The following is a 22,537-nucleotide window of genomic DNA, read 5'->3' as shown; positions in this document are numbered from 1 at the left end:
GACCCCAGTGGCGAGAAAAATACATTTTGCCTCATTCTTGCTGGAGTGAAGGAATCTTGCAGATCTTTCAAAATCCTTGTCAAGTCGAGAGAGCCATCATGGAAATAAGTGAGCATTCTTCACCTTCTTCTGGAAGCATGGAATAATACTATTATTAATGAAATTGTTAGTTTTTTAAATTGTAATGCTATATTATTGCAATGATGCATTGAGATATAGTTTGATAGATACCATATTTTTCCATGTATAAAACTATACTTTTTTCTAAAATCTTTAGACTAAAAATTTAGTGTCATCTTATACACGGAAGTAAGCTAAGTAGAGAAAAAACAAGAGGGGAAAGCAGGGATCAAAGTGATCTTGCAGGGCTTTGATCCCTGCTTTCCCCTCCACTTAGCAAATGAAAGCAGGGATCAAAGCGCTGCAGAATGGCTTTGATCCTTGCTTTCCCCTCTGATTACTAAGTCCCATGGGGCTTAGCAAGTGCAGGGAGAAAGGGATCAAAACAATCATGCAGCCCCAACGGGGCTTAGCACAGAGGAAGAAAGCAGGCATCAAAGCGATCCTGCAGTGCTTTGATCCTTTTCCCCCACACTTGGTAAGCCTCACTTAGATTTCTTAATTTTGGGTTAGTAAAATGGGGGGCATCTTATACATGGGGGCGTCTTATACACAGAAAAATGTATGTATGTATGTGTATATGTATATGTATATGTATATACATACGCACATATGTATATATATACATATGTGTATGTGTATGTGTGTCGTCAAATGAATTAAAAAAAACCCATTGAAATGCATCGAAAACCATTCAGTGCATTCCAATGGGCTAAATACCTGCTCGTTTTGCGAAGATCCTCCATAGGGTGGCCATTTTCTGGTGCCTGTAAAGCGAGGAATCTGTCCTAAAGCACACCGGGGAACCATTTTGCACAGCGGGTGGCCATTTTAGAACCACCAATCAGCTGTTTTAGAATAATCGTCTAGTGAAAAATCGGTTCCCGAAGCAGGGGACCGATCATCGTCAAGTGAATTTTCCCTATCTAAACATCGTTTTGCGATCGCTATTGCAATCGCAAAAACATCATCGTAAAGCGGATTTGTCGTTTAACAAGGTAATTGTTAAGCGAGGCACCACTGTATAGGTAGGTAGAATTTTGTATTACTGTTCCAATGTTTCCCAGACTCAGTGGAAAAGCAGCACAGAAATGAAAACAAATAATGACGAAGATTTTGCAATCGCTTTGCGATGTTTAAAATGGGTAAAAATTGCTTTGTGATGATCGGTACCCTGTTTCGCTCACCGATCGTCGCAAAGCGATGATTTTTTAACAGCTGATCGGCGGTTCCGAAATGGCCACTGGGTAAACAAAATGGCCGCCCGCTGTGTTTTCGTGCTGATTCCTTGCTTACCGGGCAGCGAAAATGGCGGCCGTATGGAGGATTTTCGTTTTAAGGTGAGTTTTAAGCCCATAGGAATGCATTGAAGTGGTTTCAATGCATTCCTATGGGCTTTTATTTTCACATAGTGACGAAATCGCTTTGCAGCGAATTTTGCTGCACGGATTAATGAGTAATGTGACAAATTAGTAACTGTTCTGGTAATGAAAAACAAGGAACACAATTTTCTTCAGTAATGTTCCAAGCTCAGTTCAGCCCTAACTGAACTGTGTAGCAAAACGATAAGACAGGTTTTGTAATGCAGCATGGAAAGAAAAGAAAAAAAAAGAAGAGAAACATGTTTCTCAATGTGCCAATGTTCCTAATGTACTCAATGTGTTTTTTAAAAAATACTACACTTTCTTTGTTAGGGGCAAATAAAGAATTGGTACATCCAAGGGGAAACTTTGATTGTGTTTTGTCATATGACAAATACGTTCTTATTCAGGCAGACATTTGGGTTCTTCACCTTTGCTCAATATTGTATTCATACTATTTACCTGCTGTATTACATTTTGTAATTTTTATTGTCTTTTATTGCTTTTAACAGTCATTAGCTGCCTTAAGTGTTATGTGTCTATGAGAAGAGAGGGCTATACATGTTTTTGTATGTATAACTAGATAGATCAGGAATTCATCCTGTCCTCATTACTTCTACTACATATAAAAGGACAGATTTTGGATGGCCTCAGAGTGTACTACCCATGTTTACTTTTGAATAACCTGTCCTCTTATTTTTAAACTTCTGAGTAGATATGTATACAATGGGTTTTTCTGCTATACTGTTTTTCACTATTTTTTCCAGGTTCTGCAGACATAAGAAAAGTATTCTTGGAATGCTTTGCTAGTATACTTTTTCTGTGCAATTGTTTTAGTTTTAATTAAAATCCACAGGATTGAATTTGTTTTTAAAATGCTGCCTATGATTATTTTGTAATCATACACATTCTACTCAATCATAAGCTCTTTGAGTATCTGCTTCTTCTAAGGCTGAACAGTACTGTATTATAAAAACCACATTTGAAGTGCAATTTTTCAGATTGACATTTTGGTGTAGCCTTATGAGGGGTAGCTGAGTATGGATCTCGGCACACAGGTATGTGGGTGTGGCTACATTAGCAGCAAGGAATGACATAATGTGGACTGTTTTAGAATGTTGAGCTATCTACTCAAGCCCTCCTCTTTATATGGAAATCATTCCTGTCTATATCATCAAGTGGCTTAATAAGCAAGCCATTTCAGGATACTGGCAAATTAATCACTTCCTCTGGTCCTTGACAGAGGTTCAGGGGAAGTGAAAAAAGTTTGATTGTACATGGACTTTTGCAGATGTGCTGCATCAGGTTTTTTTTTTTTTTTTTTTACTTTATTTGCCATCTTTTAAAGGGCTGGCTGAGAAGCTACCTGCAGCTAAAGCCACTGCCATTAATTCAACTGTAGGCAGTTACTTGATCAGTCCTTTAAGATAAGACAAAGGAAAGGTTTTTTTAAAAAAAACTGATGCAGCATATCAGTGATAGTCCATGACAGAATCAAAAAATGTTTCACTTCCCCTGACCTTCTGCTGAGGAGCAGAGGAAGTAATTAATTTTGCCAATATCATGAAGTTGCTCGTCATTTAGTCACTTCACAATAGTGATCAATTCAAATAGAAGGCTTGCTGGGTCTCAGAAAGTTAAAGGCAGGACCATTCTGAGGGAAGGCTTGTTTGATCCAACAAAGACGCTATCTGATTGCCATCTTTAACCAGCCCATTCCTGCAGTGGATCAAACAGTGGATTAAGCACCCATGTTGTCAGCCTCCGTCAGTCTCTTAATTGGTCCTAAGTATATTTTAAATGTTTTTTCTGTTTATGTTTAATAATGCCTAAGTTACTCAGGCATATTTTGTATCATAGGCCATTAGGCTTGTAGCATTTAGATTTTATGAAAGCAATTTAAAAAGTAACCACCTTACTTTAAAATGGGGAGAAAATGTTACTTTTAAGTGAAACAAACTCTAAGTACTTGGGGAGAGTATGCAACCACAATTATGAAAAATTGCCTTCTAGGCATAACTTTCCAAGTTCTGTCCAAGTCTGTACTGACGAAATTAGGCTTGTTAGATGAAATCCGACAAAATGTGGTCATCTTCTTTTTAAATATTTATTTCACACATCTTAGCATGTTGTTGTAATACAAACAGTCAGGATGTTGTAATACAAACACTATCATTTTTTAAAAGCAACTCATGTATAAGAAGACCAGTGCCCATTATCTATGATTTATGAATAACCATCAACCCACCATTTGAAAGAGAACATATTTGACTATATTTGGCAGCTACTGTAGGTATAGACAAAGCTCTTAGACAGAAAGGTCAAGAAAAAAAATTCCAAAGAATGACTAGTTACCAAATCAATAAATAATACAAATAATAAAACAAAATGATTTCAGAATTTTTATTTTCCCCAATTTGATTCTAAATATGTCAGTTTTAAATGGATGTGTTATTAGAATTCTGCTGTTAGACCATAGTCAACAACTTGCCAATGTTAGAGATATCACTGAGTCTTGGAACTTATTCACATGTATGTCTAGATCACCCTGCTTCATTACTTGCTCTTTTGCAGTTAGGCCTAGAGTATACTTCCTGGCTTTTTTATTTATTTAGCTTATAGATCCCCTGACTTAGTGAGAACACTGCTTGGTGTGCTGTACATGAACCAGAATGAGGTGGCAGAATCCTGCAACCAGGATTGTGTGCAGATATTCTGCTAAAACAACCTCCAGCAGCACAAGCTATTTGTCCTTTTTGAATAGTGTGCAAAGAAGCATCCATTATCTCTTTGGGCAAATAGATCCCCAGGTCCGATCTCAAGAGCTGAGAGATTGTCACTGACTGGCTGGCAAGAAGTGCCAGAGGTTTGCAGCTGGATTGGCAAATGCCAGACTGGCCCAGAGCTATTCCAGTTGGCTGCTGGAGCCTCTGAGAGCTGCTACAATCAGGGTAAGTATGCTGGTGGAAATTTCTGCTCCATCCACATTCTAAAGGATCCTGGCTGAAAGAAGTAAAAAAGTATTGTATTACTTCACACTGCAGAATGGAAATCGCACTCTCAAATGTTTTGTAAATAGCAATAACTGTCTACAAGTATAAAAAACTACACCTAGATCCTAAACTAGATTTTTCCCTTTCAGATGGGTTTTTATTTTACATGGAGGTGCCAGTTGAATACCATAACACACTACACATGTAAAGGTAAAGGTTCCCCTTGACAATTTTTGTCCAGTCGTGTTCGACTCTAGGGGGCGGTGCTCATCCCCGTTTCCAAGCCATAGAGCCAGCGTTTGTCTGAAGACAATCTTCTGTGGTCACATGGCCAGTGCGACTTAGACACGGAACACTGTTACCTTCCCACCGAGGTGTTCCCTATTTATCTACTTGCATTTGCATGCTTTCGAACTGCTAGGTTGGCGGGAGCTGGCACAAGCGACGGGAGCTCACTCCGTCGCGTGGATTCGATCTTACGACTGCTTGGTCTTCTGACCCTGCAGCACAGGCTTCTGCGCCACCACGTCCCAATGTACTGGGAAGTAAATTCTATTGATTTTGAGGAAATTTATTTCCCAGTAAATTCCACAGGAATCACTACGATTCCAGTCATCTCTGGGATGTTTAGCTCAGACACTGAATCAAGGCAGCATACAAACCTTTCTGTAGCAATCGACTTTAATCATCTTTATGGATATAGCGGCAATGGCAAGATCAAGGTCAAAATCACGTGTGAATAAACTTAGATGAGGATTCCAGTCATGAATTTACTTTACTGTAGTAAGTCACAACTAGACTAGGCCCACTGGAATCAATGGAACTTATGAAATTGGCTCCTCTATTTCATCACCATTGATATCTAAATTTTCATTTTAAAATGAGTCCTCAGTTAATGGACATTATGTGCCATCAAGTTGCAGTCAATTTATGATGACACTAATAGGTATTTCAAGTTATGTGGGATTTTTAAGGAGTAGTTTTATCAGCACCATCTTCCAGTGTGTTTCACCACTCATTGGGTGAGGCAGTGTGGTGTAGTGGATAGAGTATTGAACTAGGACCCAGGATGCCTGGGTTCCAGTCCTCATTCAGCCATGGAAATTTGCTGGGGGTGGTGGAAATGGTAACAGCACTCTTTAAATATCTCATACATCTTGGAAAGTCTATTAGAATCACCATAAGCTAGATCTGACTTCAGAGCACACAATAAGAACAATTAATGGGTCAATTCAAACCCCACCGCACTAGACAGAAACAAGAAATTACAGACATTCTACTGCAGCTTTACATTGCAGTTAGTCCTTGACTGTGATGAAGTATTAATTCCCACATGGTGTTTCATGCTGTCACCTGTTAATGTAAGAAAAGTCAACTTTTTATTCCTATGACTTTAAAGTTTCACTCTACCCCTACTGGGATGACTGAGAGAATTCAGCCAGTTCTCTGTACCTAAGGAATTACGTGTCAAAGTAACCTAGTTAAATACTATTTTTACAATACAATTTGCGAGACAGAACTTCTTTGAGAATGCAAATAAGCCAGGAAGATGGTTAGCATATAGAATAAAAAAGAGAGAAAAAACAAGAATTACGGAAATATTGGATAAGCAAGAGAAGGAAATCTACACGCAAAAGGAGATTGAAAAAGAAATAGTAAAATTCTAGGCTGGCCTCAATAAGAAAAGAGAAGTAGAGCAGGAGAAGCAAATGGAGTATCTGAACAAATCTCCAAAATGGAAGCTTGACTCCCAACAACTTGAGAAATTAAACAAATCAATTACAATGGAGGAGATTCAAGAGGCTTGGAAAAAACAGAAAAGTGGGCAATCCCCTGGACCAGACGGATTACCAGCTGAATATTACAAGGCGTTTGAAGAAATCTTAAGTCCTCAATTTAAGAAGTTAACCGAAGATATCAAGCCTAAGGGGGTAATACCAAATAAATGGAAAGAGGCACATATCTCATTAATACATAAAGAGGGGACCGAAAATAACAAAATCAAGAATTACAGACCAATCTCTTTCCTAAATGTTGATTATAAGATCTTCACAACCATCTGGGCCTCAAGACTAAAGGAAATATTGGGAGAAATAATACATAAAGACCAAACAGGTTACCTCCCCAAAAGGAAATTGTCATCAATCTTAAGGACAATAATAGACATTTTGGAATATTATGGATTACATCCAAAAAAGCAGATGATGCTAATATTTTGAGACACAGAGAAAGCCTTCGATAATGTCAACTGGGAATTTATGATGCTACAACTAAGGAAAATGGGAGTGGAAGGAAAATTTCTTCAAATAATCAAAGCAATATACTCTAAGCAGGAAGCCAAGATTAAGGTCAATGGGAATTTAACGGAGAGCATATCGATTGAACAAGGCACAAGACAGGGTTGTCCGCTATCCCCTCTTTTATTTATATTAACTTTGGAAATTCTAAATAGGCAGATAAGAGCTAATGAAAGAGTTAAAGGACTAAAAATTAGAGGTGAAGAATTTAAGGTACAAGCTTATGCAGATGATCTGGTGATAATACTGGAAAATCCTCAGGGAGACCTAGAGGAAGTATTGAGAATCATAGAAGACTATGGACAAGTGGCAGGTCTCCAAATTAATTATCAAAAAACAAAAGTTATGATTAAAAACATAAAGAAAGAAGAAGTTGGAAAACTGATGAGGGAAAATAATTTTGAAGTAGTACAAAAAATATCAAATATTTAGGAGTCATCATCACCAAAAAACCCCAGCAACTTAATGAAAGAGAACTATCTTAGAATACAGAAGGAAACTCAGAAGAACCTGGAAGAATGGAATAAGCTACAACTGTCATTGATGGAAAGAATTGCAACGATAAAAAATGATGATCTTGCCTAAGTTTTTATTTCTCTTTCAAAATCTACCAATATTATTAAATTTTAAATACTTCAAAGAACTGGATCGCCTGACAACAAAATTTGTATGGAAGACTAAGAAACCAAGAATAAAACTTAAGCTATTACAGGATTTGAAAGAAAGGAGGGGTGCAGGACTACCACACTGGTTACTATATTATAAGGCATGTGCTATGACATGGATAAAAGAATGGATAACTCTAGTAAACCAAAGATTACTGAAACTAGAAGGGCATGACTTAAGCATGGGCTGGCATGCATATGTGTGGTATGGGAAATATAAGGAACAATCACACTTTACAGAACATATTGTAAGAAAAGCATTGGGTCTAGTGTGGCATAAATTTCAAGCACAAACCTATAAGAAAATTCCATTATGGGTAGCCCCTATAGCCTTTACGTTGAAAGTGTTAAATCAAAAAGGGATGTTGTTAACTTATAAAGAATTACTTAACAGAGAACAAAATATAAAAAGTAAGCAAGAATTAGAGGAACTAGGGGTGGCAACAGATTGGTGGTCATTGAATAAATTAGAATCAAGATATAGAAAAGATACGTAGAAACTTGGGCTTTTTTGAGGGTGAAGTCCAGGTAGATAAACTGTGGATTCACACTGATGAGAAAATAATAAAGAAAATGTATACATACTTACTGGAATAAGAACTGGGGGATGAGAGGGTAAAGGAGACGATAAAATGGGCAAGTAATTTTGGTTATAATATTGATATTGATCACTGGACAATGATGTGGAAAGATTGTTATAAAATGATTAAGCCAGTAAATCTAAGAAAAAATATCCTCAAAATGTTTTACAGATGGCACTCTGAAAAAGCCAGAGGTTATTGGTTACAGTTGTGGGAAATAATAAAAGGAATCACTCAAAAGAAATTAAATTTCAAACCCGAAATAGCACTATTAAATATTATGCCAGAAATTACTGATAAGAAAATTAAATACTGTTTGATGTATATATTTATAGCGGCTAGGTTACTCTGGGCCCAAAAATGGAAAAGTGAAGACATACCTACAATGGAGGAGTTCCTGAAGAAGCTGTTGGACATTACAGAACTAGACACACTTTCAGAAGCACTATGAGAACAACCAAGAGACTATGCAAAACAAACTTGGAACTTAATATATGTTTGGGCCCAGGGACAGATCTGAGGATAGGGAAAAATGATTGATGGGCTTTGTTTTTCCTTTTTCGCTTTCAATGCGCTCTGAAAACTTGGGAAATTTGGGATGCAATGAGGTCTGAATCTCTGTCCCCAAGGGGGGGAGGGTTTGGGGTGTGTTTTTCTTTCTTCCTCCTTCATTTTGTTTTCATTTCTTCTCTTTCTTGTTTTATTTTATATTGTATATTTGTTTGTAGTTGATTAAAAAGAAAGATAAGAAAAAAATAGTATTTTTACAATACAGCAAAACTGTTTTCATCATAGTTGTCATTTTGCACAAGTGCTAGACTATCCCACAGTGCTTTGTACCACACAAAAATGTTAGATCTGATGAACAATGAGTGTTATTTAGAGGAAATGCACAATAAGCAATATACACTTTCCTAACACACAAAGTATGGTGTAAAATTCTGGTTCTGTTTCATGATTTGAAAACATGATTTGATGCTGACGTACATAATGGTGACACTACTGCAGTTCAAAACAATTGTATAATTACAAAAGCATATGTGAGTTTGCAGAAAGATATAACAATTGATAGGTGTTATCAAGGGACTAGCTAAGAAAAACTTGATAGCTGGCACACTATAAAACAATATGTTCCCCCATCATTCTTTGCCCATCAATCTTGATAATCAAAATATATATGAGAATACATTAAAATTTTGGACATTGGTCTTTAAGGAAATAAATGAAATAATTAAATTAAATATAGAAGTTTGCCCTAAGATAGCTCTTTTATCAATATTTGATAAGGAGCAATGGAGTTGGACAATGAAAGAATTAATTTCAAATGTATTAACAGCAGTAAGATTAATGATAGCGAGGAATTGGAAAGTTAAATATGATTTTTCAATTAGATGAATGGTATAAAGAAGTTTGGAATATAGCTGTTAATGATAAACTAACATGGGATATTAAATTAAAGAACAGTAAGATGAGTAAGAGAAGAAGGCAGGAGGGCCTGGCGTGCTGTGGTCCATGGGGTCACGAAGAGTTGGACATGACTTAACAACTAAACAACAAAAAGATGAGTAAGAATATTTTAACTGCTATTTGGGGAGATTTTATCAACTTTGTGTTAATAAAGGGAAAGGGTTGTGCACCTCCACAATGAGTGTAGTTTTGGAAGGGAAATGGGGCTCTGTAAAGGGAGGAAAAATTGGTTTTATCTCCAGATGGTCCTGGTGTAGGGGAAAATATTACACATTATTGTATAGTTCATATAGTTTTGAGTTACTAAGGTTTTTTAAATAATATTTTCCTTTGGCTCTTCTTTCTGTATTTTTTTTATTTAAAAAAAGAAAAACAATTAGAAAAAAGAAAAGCAACATATTTTGTTTTCAAGAAAATATGGTAACTTCTTGTGTATTAATGTTACATCTCCTTTCCTCAATGCATCAAGATGTAGCGATCACAGACAACCCTGGAGCATTCATGATTGTAGTAATACAGAATGTGGTAATCAGATTATCTCCACATATACTTAAGAACTGAATTCAGTGGAACTTACTTCTGAGGAAACATGTATGGGACTATTAGGCAAAAGATCGACCACTAGTGGCTTACAGTGAAGACAAAAAGAGAAGCCAACACATATCCCAAATGTATGGTGGATTTTGTCTGTTTAAGTGTTATATTACTTCGAATACATACATCCACAATAGTGTGAATATCCACAATGATGTTTCTTTTTGGTAGACAATGTGTCCAGAGTTGAGCAAAACCTGGTATAGTCTAAGAATGCAGCCATCTGGAAGCATTGAAAGATATCTCAAAACTGGAAAGGCTTGACATTGCTACAATCAAGAGAAGAGGCTAGTTAGCAGTCTTAGAGGGGGAAAATGTGGCAGGGACAAAATGTTGTGGGGCCTGAAAGACAAACAAGTGTGTTTCAATATGAATTCTGGGAATCAAGATCCGCTTCCTTGGACACATGGAACATTCATACTTCTTATATTTATACAGTGCTGGGCGGGTCTCATAAATAAGACTATCAAGATGCTATTTATTTAAAACTGAGGAGCATAGCCATGGTGACTATCCCAACTATGGCCTGCAATTTTAAATAATAGTATGAGCCCTCCATGTATCTGAGGCAGTCAGTTTTGATACACAAAACCTCTTGTTGAAACAACTCTGTTAAGTGTTTAAGCTACTATAATGTCTAGTTGTTTTTGTTTTCCCCACCACTTTCCACTTTTCAGTTTGCCAACATACTGAAACAGAAGAACAAGGCTGCCTCTCCGAGAAGTGTCAAGTACCACCTTTGCAAATGTAACTTCTTGTAATCCTTTCATAGGTATGTCACTTGTGTCATCCTCACACATGAAGATGAGAAACCACAACATTCTCTCTATCCTATGAGTGAGTGAGGTATGTTGTGGTCTTCCCAACAACAGAACAAGAACAGAACTGGTCATTGCACATTCTGAGAAAAATTGCACAAGTCATTTAAATTCTGCAAAACTCTGGCCACAGCTCAAAAGAGGAACTGTTAAGGATGTGAAGCACAGGGAGGTTGTTTCTGTCTGTTTTTAAGAACCAGCCCGTCATTTTGTGTTCGCTCTCTCTCTGTGTAGACCTTGTTTCTGAAAGCGGAAGAACAGAGACAGCTTGTGGAAATTAGAAAGATCATGATGACAAAAACAGTGCTTCTGGTCTCGTTCTTGCTTGGAAGCAAAGAAGCCTGAAAATTTTTCACTGAAATGTCTTGTTGACTCATCTGGATCAATGAGAATATCCAAATCAATGAGAATGAGGAATTTAGCAAATATTCTTTATATCCTTAACATTTCATGTGTCATATTCATGAACTGTAAATAGATTGCAAATAGATTTGAATAGATTTCTCAGGTGATGTGTTTTGAAAGATCTATGGGATTTGTTGTTGTTGATGATGTTCCTGTAATTCATAACTTGTAACCATTTCATTGTTGTATTTGCAATTACATTGCATGCATGTCAATGACATATTAAGTTTCTTACATTTAAAAAACGGTAGGATCATAGTCAAACCCTCCACATAGGGTATAATTAGGCTTCCGAATTTTTTTAAAAATGTAAATGGTTAGGTCCAATGACTGTTTTTCAGGTTTTCCTGTGGAAGGGAAGGTCTCCATTAAGGGCTAAATGTTTATCTGACTAATAATGAGTAATTTCCAGAAGTACCTGAAAGTCGACTAACTGTGCTCTTTTTAGCTAATGTTTTAATTATTTGCTTAAGTACTATAGTAGATTGAAGCTGTTCCTCAATTTAGGCACAACCAGCATATTTTACTGTTCATGACTAGGACACATAAAATGTCAGGAAAGATTCACAGCAATACACACAGAAAGCAGGTAATTGAGGGAAAAATCTCAAATCTTTATTACAGTGTCAGAGGAACCTCAGTCCTATGTTGTAGGTGGCCAATGAGATCACCACATAGCCTTAGTTTTAAAAACTGGAATTAAATGTTTTAATTCTGCTTGCTGGTTAGTATTATGTAAATGGTCTTTCAAACACTTTTTAAGATGTAAGGATAGAATAGAAATACCTGGATAGATGGATGGATGGATAAATACTTTGTCTTCTGTACAACACTGCTGCCAACACAGATTAATTCCTAAATGATCTCACACTCATTCAAAAACATTGAATTCAAATCAGTAAACATTCATTTCATCCTTATGGAAGCAACATATTTTTCTAGGCAGGAAGGCTATCCTACCTTGCTTTGTTCCTTGGGCTGTCGTAAATCACATATCTGCTTTTTGTGGAACACACACAGTCCATTCCAAAACCCAAGCTATTCACTGGAAGCCGTAATGATCCTGTGAAGGAAATGAGACAGTAACCCAGTGAACATTGGGTGCTGAAGAAATGACCTTTACAGTACCTGTTATGCTATTTCTTTGGTGAACATTTCATTCACCATTTATGCATCTTTAATTAACATGAATGCAAGGCCCTGATAATACATGGCTGGCCTGGACCTTCCAGACACATTTATTACTTGGCATTTTATCCTTCTCTTGATTCACAGCATTATGAGGAGCTTTCATACATTTTATGGTGTAAAAGCAAAAACAAAACAAACAAATAAATAAAAAAGATAAAAACGTGGCACCTTAAAGACTATCTGCTATATATTAATGTGAGCTTTTGTGGACAAGACTATTTCCTCAAATGTAAGAGTGGGACTACATAGCAAATATTTATACATTTATACGTGGCTCCAAACCAAACACTGTATCTTGGCGCGGACTGAGGAAGTGGGCTTGTCCATGGAAACTCTCGTTAAAATATAGCAGTTAGTCTTTAAGGTGCCACAACATTCTTGTCCCCTTTAATTTTATTTATTTATTTTTTATTTATTTTTGCTTGATATGCTAGCTCAGACTGACACAGCCATCTCTTCCAAAACCACAATTTTTCTGGTGGTACCCCATCCAATCAACTTATGAGTACATACCATCTTGGTTCAAACACTAACACTCCCTGTAGTTTGGACAACAGTTTTTCAACATTGCCTTGTAGCTTAGCAACAAACTTGAGAGGTAGAGGTTCTTAACTCAAAGTAACATTGTGCCCAAGTCTGAAGGAAAACTTGGGTTGTTTTAACTCTGAGTTTTGGGATACAGGAAGTAGCACAGACATCCTAAGGATTAATTAGAGCAATGGTCCTCAACCTTGGGCCTCCAGATGTTCTTGGACTTCAACTCCCAGAAATCCTAGCCAGCAGAGGTGGTGGTGAAGGCTTCTGGGAGTTGTAGTCCAAGAACATCTGGAGGCCCAAGGTTGGGGAACACTGAATTAGAGAACATATCACCTCTGAAGAGGCCAGGAGCAGCCACGGCACAGACCAGTCTGCGCTTATCCAGTCTGCTGCTTTCTGGATGTTCCCAAGACATCTGACTATTGGTCATATTGGCTCGGTCTGATCGGAGTTTCACCTCCAAAACATCTACAGGATACTAGGTCAGAAAAGTCTGACATAGCTGCCTGAGATGACCACCAGTTAAAGCAAAGAGGTAAATGCTGTTCTTTCTATGGCAGAAAAATGAGAAACAACAGAGTGGAAGAAAATGTCTTTCCAAGGTGCCAGGCACAATATTTTATGCATTCTTAATATTGAAACTGTTTTAGAATTTATCTCTTGCTTGTCCTCACAAAAAGCATGTGTAAGGGAATTGTTACTTAGAAATAAAACCATTCATAGCGGAGTTCAGAATGGAACCTGAAGGAAGGCAAAACAGTGATTTGTAGGAATGGGGACTCGAGTCACGGGACTCAATATTAAGTCTGACTTAAGCTGCACTGAGGACTTCACTTGGACTCAATTGTTTCTTTTTCCAGTGATTCAGACTCAACTCACGACTCAGAACCCACCCATCCCTCCCTTTTTTCTTTTCTGGAGCAAAAGCTTATTTTTAATAGGGACTCAGACTTGGACTTGGACCCAAATATTTGCCAACATCCCTGGTGATTTTGTGCTGTAGTGCTAGCGACAGGGTTCTCAAGGATTTCAGGATTTTTCAAATGCTTGCAAGAAATTAGCGGTGGAAGTTTGCCAGTCAATACTAATCCTCATCAGTCATGCACAGCAATGCTGACACCAAATAGCTTGGCCAGGGTTCTGTGAAAACCAGGAGTGGAGAACTTTGGTGCATCCCAATGGCAGTTTTCTGTCCTGGGACTCTCCACGAGTTTTCCAGACCATCAGAAATGCACAGAAATTTCAAAAAATGAAACAGAAATTGACTGGAAGTCTACTTCCACTTTTGAAAATGTATTTTGTGGTATCAAAGGGTACATGGAGGCCCTGTGAATTATTTAAAAAGATAAACTGCCACTCCTGGAGGCTTCAAGAAGCAATAATTCAAAAAGACTGAAGAAGTCCCTCGGAGCAACTTTGGAAGCCATACTTTGCCTGCTCCTGATATGATAATACATCCTACAATATTCCTTAGAATCTTCTGTGAGGCACGGAAGTTCTACACCAAATGGAACAAGGCTCTTATTTATTATTATTTATTTATTTATTTAACTTATATGCCGCCCACACTACCTGAAGGTCTCTTCAACCTTCAGATGTTCAGAAATCAAAACTTAGATCTATTTATTCTCACACACAATTGTCACATCAGTTTTGGAACCTCAACTGCTTAGCTCAGTGACAACAGTATGGATTAGGTGGAGTTTTTTATGCCATGGCTACTAACTGGACCGAAAAATGATAACCTCCAGTGAAATTCAGCGAGGCTTTTTCTGTCAGAGAATGGCCATAGGCATACATCTTTCTCATGAAGTAAATAATACTTCCAATGTATTAATGCACATTACATTGCAGAGGGGTTTAGTTTTACACGGCTCTAGAAATCCAAGCTTCACTCTCAGAAATTCTTATAAAAATTAAGAAGCGAAACCGAAAGCCCATGAAGATGGACTTTTCATTAAGCAATTTCAGTGTAACATTTTTCGTACGCGGAAGAATACCTGTAGAGGAACACATGTACAAAAAGTTATATCAGTATGCAATGTCTGTCAGCAAGGGTTGTGAGTAATCAGTTCTCCTGGCACAAACTTTATAGAAACTGGTAGCATGCCAGTTTGATGCTTCACCTGCAAAGTGGAATAAACAGGAATCAACAAAATGAAAAAGATCTACTGTCATGAATTTTACACATATAAATCTAACACCGATATGGCCTAACACAAACAATAATAAAATCCACAAACCTGTGTTTTGAAATGCAAATTGCTCATTTAATGCCTTTCTGCTCCCCGTGGATAGTTTGTTTACAAAATTTATATGTTGATTTTCGTAAAAAGAGCTCCTGCCTTTGAAAGAAAAACGACTCAATACGTCACGTTCATTGCTACCATAAGAATTGTCAGACACCAGAATCTGCTTAATAAACTGGCAAGCATTCATAAAAACACCCAGTTTGTTTATACATCTTTTCCCCCGTAACATAGCCCTTTATTTTCAAACAGAAATGTATTCTGTCACCTATTGGATGTCATCAGCATTGTATGTATGACATCACCTCTGCAGCATGATCCCGATCATCTTTGCTCAGACACAAAATCCCAGCATGGCCAATTGGGGCTTACTTCTATGTAGGCACTGAAGTCTGTGACCATCATCTGAATGAACAGAAATGGTCCTTTATAAGCCATTCATTCCATGGAATAAGAATATCCAAACATTGAGGAAAAGAAATTATGCCCCCCCACTCCTATCCAGTAATGGACTGCATTTTTGCTTACCAGGAAGTTACTTTAGAGTCTTCTGATTTGCTGCCCATTGTGTTTGGATCCCTGAAACAGTGAGACAGAACGTTCAGTGTGACAGACGTAAAGCTAACTCAACCAACTTCAGTAAACACAGCAGAATCAACTGACATGATGACATATGTTTCAAAGACTAGTCAAGAACATTAGCATGCAACTCCAGCTGCAAAAGATTTTTTTTTCACAGACTGAATAACAACCGGCCTATGCTCTGTACTCATCAAAAAAGTAAACCAATCACGTTGACAAAAAGCCACTAGAAACAAAAAATTGTATTTAAAAGATTCACAGTTTTGGTATCCCTACTATAAAGTCTTCCTCGTTTTTTGTCATAAAAATTTAGGTTATATAGTCATTGTTAGCAAGCGTTGCATTACTATTATTGTTAATTTTAGTTCTGTTTATTGCCTCAAGGGTTATATATTGTAAAATAACTTTGTTTCCACTAGTTAATGTTAATTAGTTGTTTTAATAGCCTATAACACCTATTTGTTATATTTTGGCAGGTTTACTTTTTTAACTATCAGTAACTTAACCACTTAGAATATTTAACAATGCTGTTGCATACTCAAAATTACAGAGTTACTATTAATGTTACCTGTTTAACGTTTAGTCATCCTTTGAGTCCTGCGACATATTTCCTTAATAATCATCAGCCATCAAGTCTGATATTCTCAAAAGAAATAACAGCCCTCTAAACTGCCTTCAAGGGAGGTGATAATTAGCACTGAAAATTACAAATAAAGTTTTTGAAGTTGAATAGCAGCAACTGGGCAGTGACACTGATGATTGGTTTGTCAAGACAAATTATTAGAGAACTACGCAAATGCAGCCAACACACTCCTCGGAGTGAAAACAATAAGGTGAGTCTATGCAATGCTTACATGTTGAATGGGATATTTAATGTGCGGGGAAACTCAAAGGTTGAAGAACTAGCATTTAGACAGTCTAACACTGGTAAGTTGTAGTCTTACCTCTTTAAACTCCATTACATTCTCACGAGAGACATGCTAATACAAACAAGTCAATCAGAGTGTGTGTTTAGCAAGATCAAAGCTTAAAGGATAGTTTAAAAATCCATTTATTGTTCTAAAGCGACGTCTTTTTTTCCCATTAACATGTTATACATTAGTGTCTGCTATCCATGATTCATTTCACAGTTTAGTTTGTTAGCTTTTAAATTATTTAACAAGCATAAGTTATTAATACAACTTTTAAAGTCTTGCACATATTCTTAAAACAAAGTTGGGTTCATTTATATATTTTGTTTTTGAAAAAAAAAGGTTTTATCTCGAAAACATTTTAGGCATCTCTCGAAGAAAAAATCAAGCAGGCATTTAAAGCTAAACACACGTAATTCCAAATTTAGTTTCTTACAAAAGTTTTCAGCTTTATTGACAAATTATGGCAAACATATTTGACAAAATTATGGTTTCCTATTTAGAGAAGTTTACACATGGAACTTTATGTGATTTTTTTAAAAAATAAAAAACTCAAAACAAATACATCTTAAAACACTGGACAAATTCATTTAGCTACATACATACAGTAGCTGCTTGTTGCCAACTCTGTTAAAACAGCATTTAAAATGAAATTTACAAACTTAATATTAAACATCTTAAGTCTAACTAACATATATTAAAAAGACAGGTTAAAACATCTTATCTACATCTTGACTATCACCTGGTTCAAAAAGGTCATATTACATTTTTAGCAACCCTAAATAATAACTCAACCTTCATAGTATGGGATATGTGGGGGGAATAGATGCAGCTTCATGCTTTTTTTTCCTGATTTGCTTTAAGATTACACACAACAGTGAGGAACGACCAAGAGAACGTCATCTTGCTGAATGGTTTAGTCAATGTTGTCAACTGTCTTTTAAAGTCCATGTTAGAAAAGAATAGGAATGCCAGTGTCACTCCAATGTGGAAACACAAGAAGTATATAGGTAATCATAAGCAGTAATTCCTAGGATAGAAAAAAAAAATGGGCTATTACTTGTCGTGTTGCCGTTTATGCGGAGACCACGGGTTATTATTGTCTTTAAGCTGAGGTCACAGATGAGGAGGACCTTCAATATCTACCATAGGGGTGTTCCCTGTAACCCCCTCTGGTTGACCTGGGAGGTGGTGCCTTTAGGCTGGGACGGCTTATGGCCCACTCTTCTTGTGCTAAAACAGACAAAATGAAAAGAAAAGAGTTTGCTTTATTTTGATAGGCATCAAGCTGTTCCCCAGGGTGCATTTACAAAACGAAATACGAGAACGATTGTATGATCTACTTCTATGTCCTTCCTGAAACCTTATTTCTGAAATTCAATTGTCTGTCTTGGCAGCTCTCAGTAAAAACCAGCAAACCTCCTTCCCTCATTTTACGCAAGATATGAATATCCAATTTACTGGTAACGCAATCAGTTCTGGAAAAACCATTGCTTTAAGTCTGCCTACTCCAAACTTATTCCATAACTGAGTTTCTAACATGCTATTTTAAAGCACCAAAGTGGATATCATTTTCTGCAGCGGGTACATTAACTGGATCAGGAGTTGAGTCAGAAGTGGGTAATTGAAATAGTTATGATTTTCTGCTTTCATGTTTCAACTAAAAAAGAAAACAGTAGAATGGAAACTGCTTGCAACATAGGTAGCATTAGAAGAGAGTTTTCCAGCAAGTGCTTGTAATTCTGAGTACACATGAAAACACATGTTATATACACATCAGTCATTCTGATATGAAGAATATATTGATCTAAGATAGAAGCTGAAGCCAGGTGGCTTTTAGTGGATTGACTGTCACTGTGGCAGACTGCTTAGCTTTCTGAAGCAGTATTGGGTGTCCCTCTATTCGAAAAAAACACAAAAAAACCCCAGACCTGCAAAATTGGTCTAGCTTGGACAATCAGGAGGTACAAAGATTTGAAGTGCACAGTGTGTGAGAGCTATCTTGATGTAGAAACCAGAAATTATAGCCCTTTTAGTCTAAAACAAGAAGTGTAAGAATATCCAAACCACGTTCCTCTGCTGTCCCCCACAATGATCTTTTGACAGATGTGCATTGAGGTGGAGTGGAATGGATGCTTTCAGGAGTGTGAGACTGTGCATTTGATTAGCTGCATTTCTGAGAGTGTTGCTTACTAAAAATCTATACTACAGTAGGACTGCATTATCCATGGGGGATTGGTTCCAAACCCTCCCTGAGGATGCTGAAAAACGCGGAAGTATCAAATGCTCTACTGTATATTGTGTGGTCTCTCACACCTTCTAGTGACCAGTTCTGGTAAACACACCCTAGAAATACATACAAATACTGTATGTATTTATGGATTTTTAAAAATTTACTATTTTCAAGCAGGATAAGTGAATCAGCAAATACTCATCCCAAGGATTGGCAGGCCTTACTGTACAGTAACCTTCTCCTAAACCTGCTTACAGCACTACAGAGTGTCATTGGCTGGAAAGACTTCGGAAAGGTAAACAACATTCAAATACAATCTTGCAAATGCAAAATGGATAGGCTATTATTCTGTTTACAGTTTTGCAGCAAAACCATACGTCCATGGAGCAGCAGGCAAAGTTATGGGAAACCACAGCATTGCACAACACAGACACAGAACACAATACACTTGTTGTATTGTCCTTTGTGCAACATTGCACATTGAACTTTTGTCTGGATATGGGTACATAGTATTGGAACAGGAATCTACTTCTCATCCCCCAGTTAACTAAGACAACTTAAAGTGTTTTGGTCAAGTGTACATAATATTGTCCTGAAGATTCAGAGTAGCTTTGGGAAATGTAAATTAATAAATCATGTAAATAAACAATTGTATTGTATGGACTATTTTCCAATTTGCAAAGGGAAGACAATTTAGACTAGCTGGGAATATTGTCTGTAAGATGTACTCTGGAAAAATGGTAAACAGAGTCTTCTACAAAGACTAAGCTTCAAAATGTTATCATCTTGAAACATTCAGCCCATAATCATTTCAGAAAGAGAAACCCACATTTTCTAGAGCTATATAAACTCTGCTTACAACTATTTAAATATGCCTGTCCTTGAAGAGATTATCAGTGGTTTACTGCATATACATACCCAGTTTCTAGATTAGACAGGGAAGGTTCAGGTACTAAATAAATGCTGTCTGTAAATTAGGCAGGGCAACTCAAACACTGGATAAATGCAATTAGTCATAAAATTAGGGAAGAGTGCACCAATCTGCTTTTGCACTTCTATAGCCTAGTTGGGTGAGAACACAAAATAGTGGCTTACATGAAATCCACCCTCTTCTTTCAGACATGAGAGCTATTCGGGGACATTTTACATGGAAAAACAAACACAGGATTTGATTCAGGATTTTAATATTTTGAGAATGGATTCAGCACTTTATTTTCTTGACAAGTATATTATTACTACTTTGGCAAAACAAAAACAAGGACAAATGAAAAACCTTTGGCAATTCACAACGTGAAAGCTCAGAAAGAAGCTGAGGAGGAGAACTTTTTAATTTGACCTAACTAAGCTTTTAAATTAGTGATCATGTTTTCCTTAGACCAGTATTGACTACTTTTCTGGGGGGAGACGTGTGATTAGATTACTCGAGGCATTTTTTTAAAAAAAAACAGTATTAAGAAGGAAATACTAATTTATATTGGAAACAACATCTCAACAAAGAAAATAATAGGAAAAATTATTCTGTGGAAAGATGAGTAGGAAATTGTTCAGTGAGAGGAAAAATGTTAGTGTAACTTTTCATTCTGAAAGAGTACTTTTAAAAAAAACAAATGAAAACTCCATGGAACATAATTTCTTGGTCTTTCAAGGAACTCAATGGGTGGATTCTGAATGTTAGCTTTTGAGGGATGAGCTAGGAGGCTCATGTATGCTGGTTTATTACTCCCACTAGCAGTGGATAGGACTAAAGAAAACCAAGAACTTGTCATCTGTGGTTTGTTTAGCATGACATTTAAACCTGGCAGAAGCTAGCACTCTGGCTTGTTGCTCCCTTGCAAAGCCACAAAAATATCACCCATGGTTTGATTCTAGGGTTATTTCTCTAGTAGCGTGGGGGGGGCAGACAATGGAATGTTGGATCCTACTGGATTTGGAGATTATACCAAGCTAACCACAGTTTACCAAGTTATTTCTGCTACAAGTGTCATTGGACAATATGGTCCAACATGCTGTTCACCATCAACAAACCAGGATTAAGAACCTTGACTTACTGCAATGTCTGAACCTAGTCATGGTATGTATGTGTCTTTTAACTGGAAATCATATTATTGCAATCCTGTGTCTCTGTAACAATTTTTGTATTTACTCACAGATGTTCCAGTCCTCTACCCATTGATCCAGCAGTAAGTCTCACTGAATTCAATGGAACCTACTTCTAAGATACAGGATTATGGTATAAGTAGCAATAGTTACTCATACAATGCACAGAGAAATGTCATACATGTTGACCCAGAAGCACATCTTGCTTAATTTATTAGGACGTAATCCCAGGTTAAGAATGTAAAGTACTGCAGTCTAAATGAAACCTGCAATAGCTACAGTGGTGCCTCGACTTATGAATGCCCCTACTTACGACCATTTCAAGTTACGATCAGCTCCGGCCACAAAATTTTGCTTCTACTTGCGACTGGAGCTTCCAGTTACAAACAGAAAAAGGCAGGGAAAAAAGGCGGAAATTCAAATTTCTAATTGTAGGTGGTGATGAGGCTGCTTCTTTGTAGCTCTTTCGCCCCAGCAGTTAGGGAGTGTGTGGCGTCGTTGGAGGCTTGGGATTGCCTCCTTCTGCTTCTGAGTATGTGTGTGTGTGTTTGCAGGGAGGCTTTGGGCTGCCTTGTAAGACAAGGTGCTTTTTTCTGCTTTTTGAAAACTGTTCTGGGTGTTTTTGCAGTGTGGTTTTGAGCTGGGGATTTTATGTTTCTGTGCTGTAATGGGTCTTGGGGGTTTGGGGTTTTTTGTTCCCCCCCCCCATTTCCAATGGGTCTTGGGGGTTTGGTTGCTTTTTGGATTTCCCCCCATTTCTGATGGGTCTTGGGGGGGGTTGGTTGCTTTTTGGGTTTTCCCCCCTTTTCCGATGGGTCTTGGGGGGTTTCCTTGCTTTTTAGTCCCCCCCATTTCCCATCTTGCACAATCTGCTTAATTGTTTTTGTTTTGTCTTGTTTGCATCTGCAATGAGTCTTGCACAGTTGATTGCTTTTTGCTTTGTCTTGTTTGCATTTGCAATGGGTCTTGCACGCTTGATTGCTTTTTGCTTTGTCTTGTTTGCATTTGCAATGGGTCTTCCATGGTTGGTTGCTTCCCCCCCCCCTTCGGCTGGAAGGGATTAATCGCATTTCCAACCAGTCTTGCAGTGATTTTTTTGGTGATTTTTTTTCTTCAGCCAGATGGATTAATTGCATTTCAATGCGTTCCAATGGGAAATGGTGCTTCGACTTACAACCATTTTGAGTTATGCCCATCTTCCTGAACCAATTAAGTTTGTAAGTTGAGGCACCACTGTATATCCAAAAAGGTGAGTATAGTGGAGAAAAACGTTTTCCTTTTTCAGGGATGACTGTTGATATTGTGGAATTGTACTGGATTGTATTGTACACCATTGGGAATGTGGTGTATAAAACATATTGATGCCCTATGTCATGACTGCCATGTCCTCAGCTTAGTGGAGCCACAGGTATGGGCAGAAACCACGAGCCGTGTCT

The 22,537-nt window shown here is 37.4% G+C and overlaps 1 protein-coding gene across 21 annotated transcripts in view; it reads right to left on the bottom strand.

Annotated features, from left to right (window-relative positions):
• The window catches only part of KHDRBS2 (KH RNA binding domain containing, signal transduction associated 2), a 520,773-nt gene that overhangs the window by 36,618 nt on the left and 461,618 nt on the right, over positions 1–22,537 (bottom strand). For 5 of the 21 annotated variants that reach the window (XR_012087317.2, XR_012087310.2, XR_002299496.3 and 2 more), the window contains 4 exons: positions 17,832–18,004; positions 15,273–15,857; positions 15,030–15,155; positions 12,262–12,364 (listed from right to left, as the gene is read on the bottom strand). Coding sequence is in view for 2 of the 21 variants with exons in the window: in XM_020781813.3 (XP_020637472.3) it covers positions 17,907–18,004 (98 nt within the window). In the remaining 19 variants the exon portion in view is untranslated. Of the gene's footprint in view, positions 1–3,445; positions 4,485–12,261; positions 12,365–15,029; positions 15,156–15,272; positions 15,858–16,428; positions 16,558–17,194; positions 18,005–22,537 lie in introns of those variants that run through there. The other 16 variants (XR_013542152.1, XR_012087308.2, XR_013542158.1 and 13 more) reach the window with 14 other exon arrangements.

Source organism: Pogona vitticeps, chromosome 1 (genome assembly GCF_051106095.1).
Source record: "Pogona vitticeps strain Pit_001003342236 chromosome 1, PviZW2.1, whole genome shotgun sequence".
Lineage (NCBI taxonomy): Eukaryota > Metazoa > Chordata > Lepidosauria > Squamata > Agamidae > Pogona > Pogona vitticeps.
The sequence above is the reverse complement of the archived record's forward strand: the minus strand, read 5'-3'. Positions and strand labels throughout refer to the sequence as shown.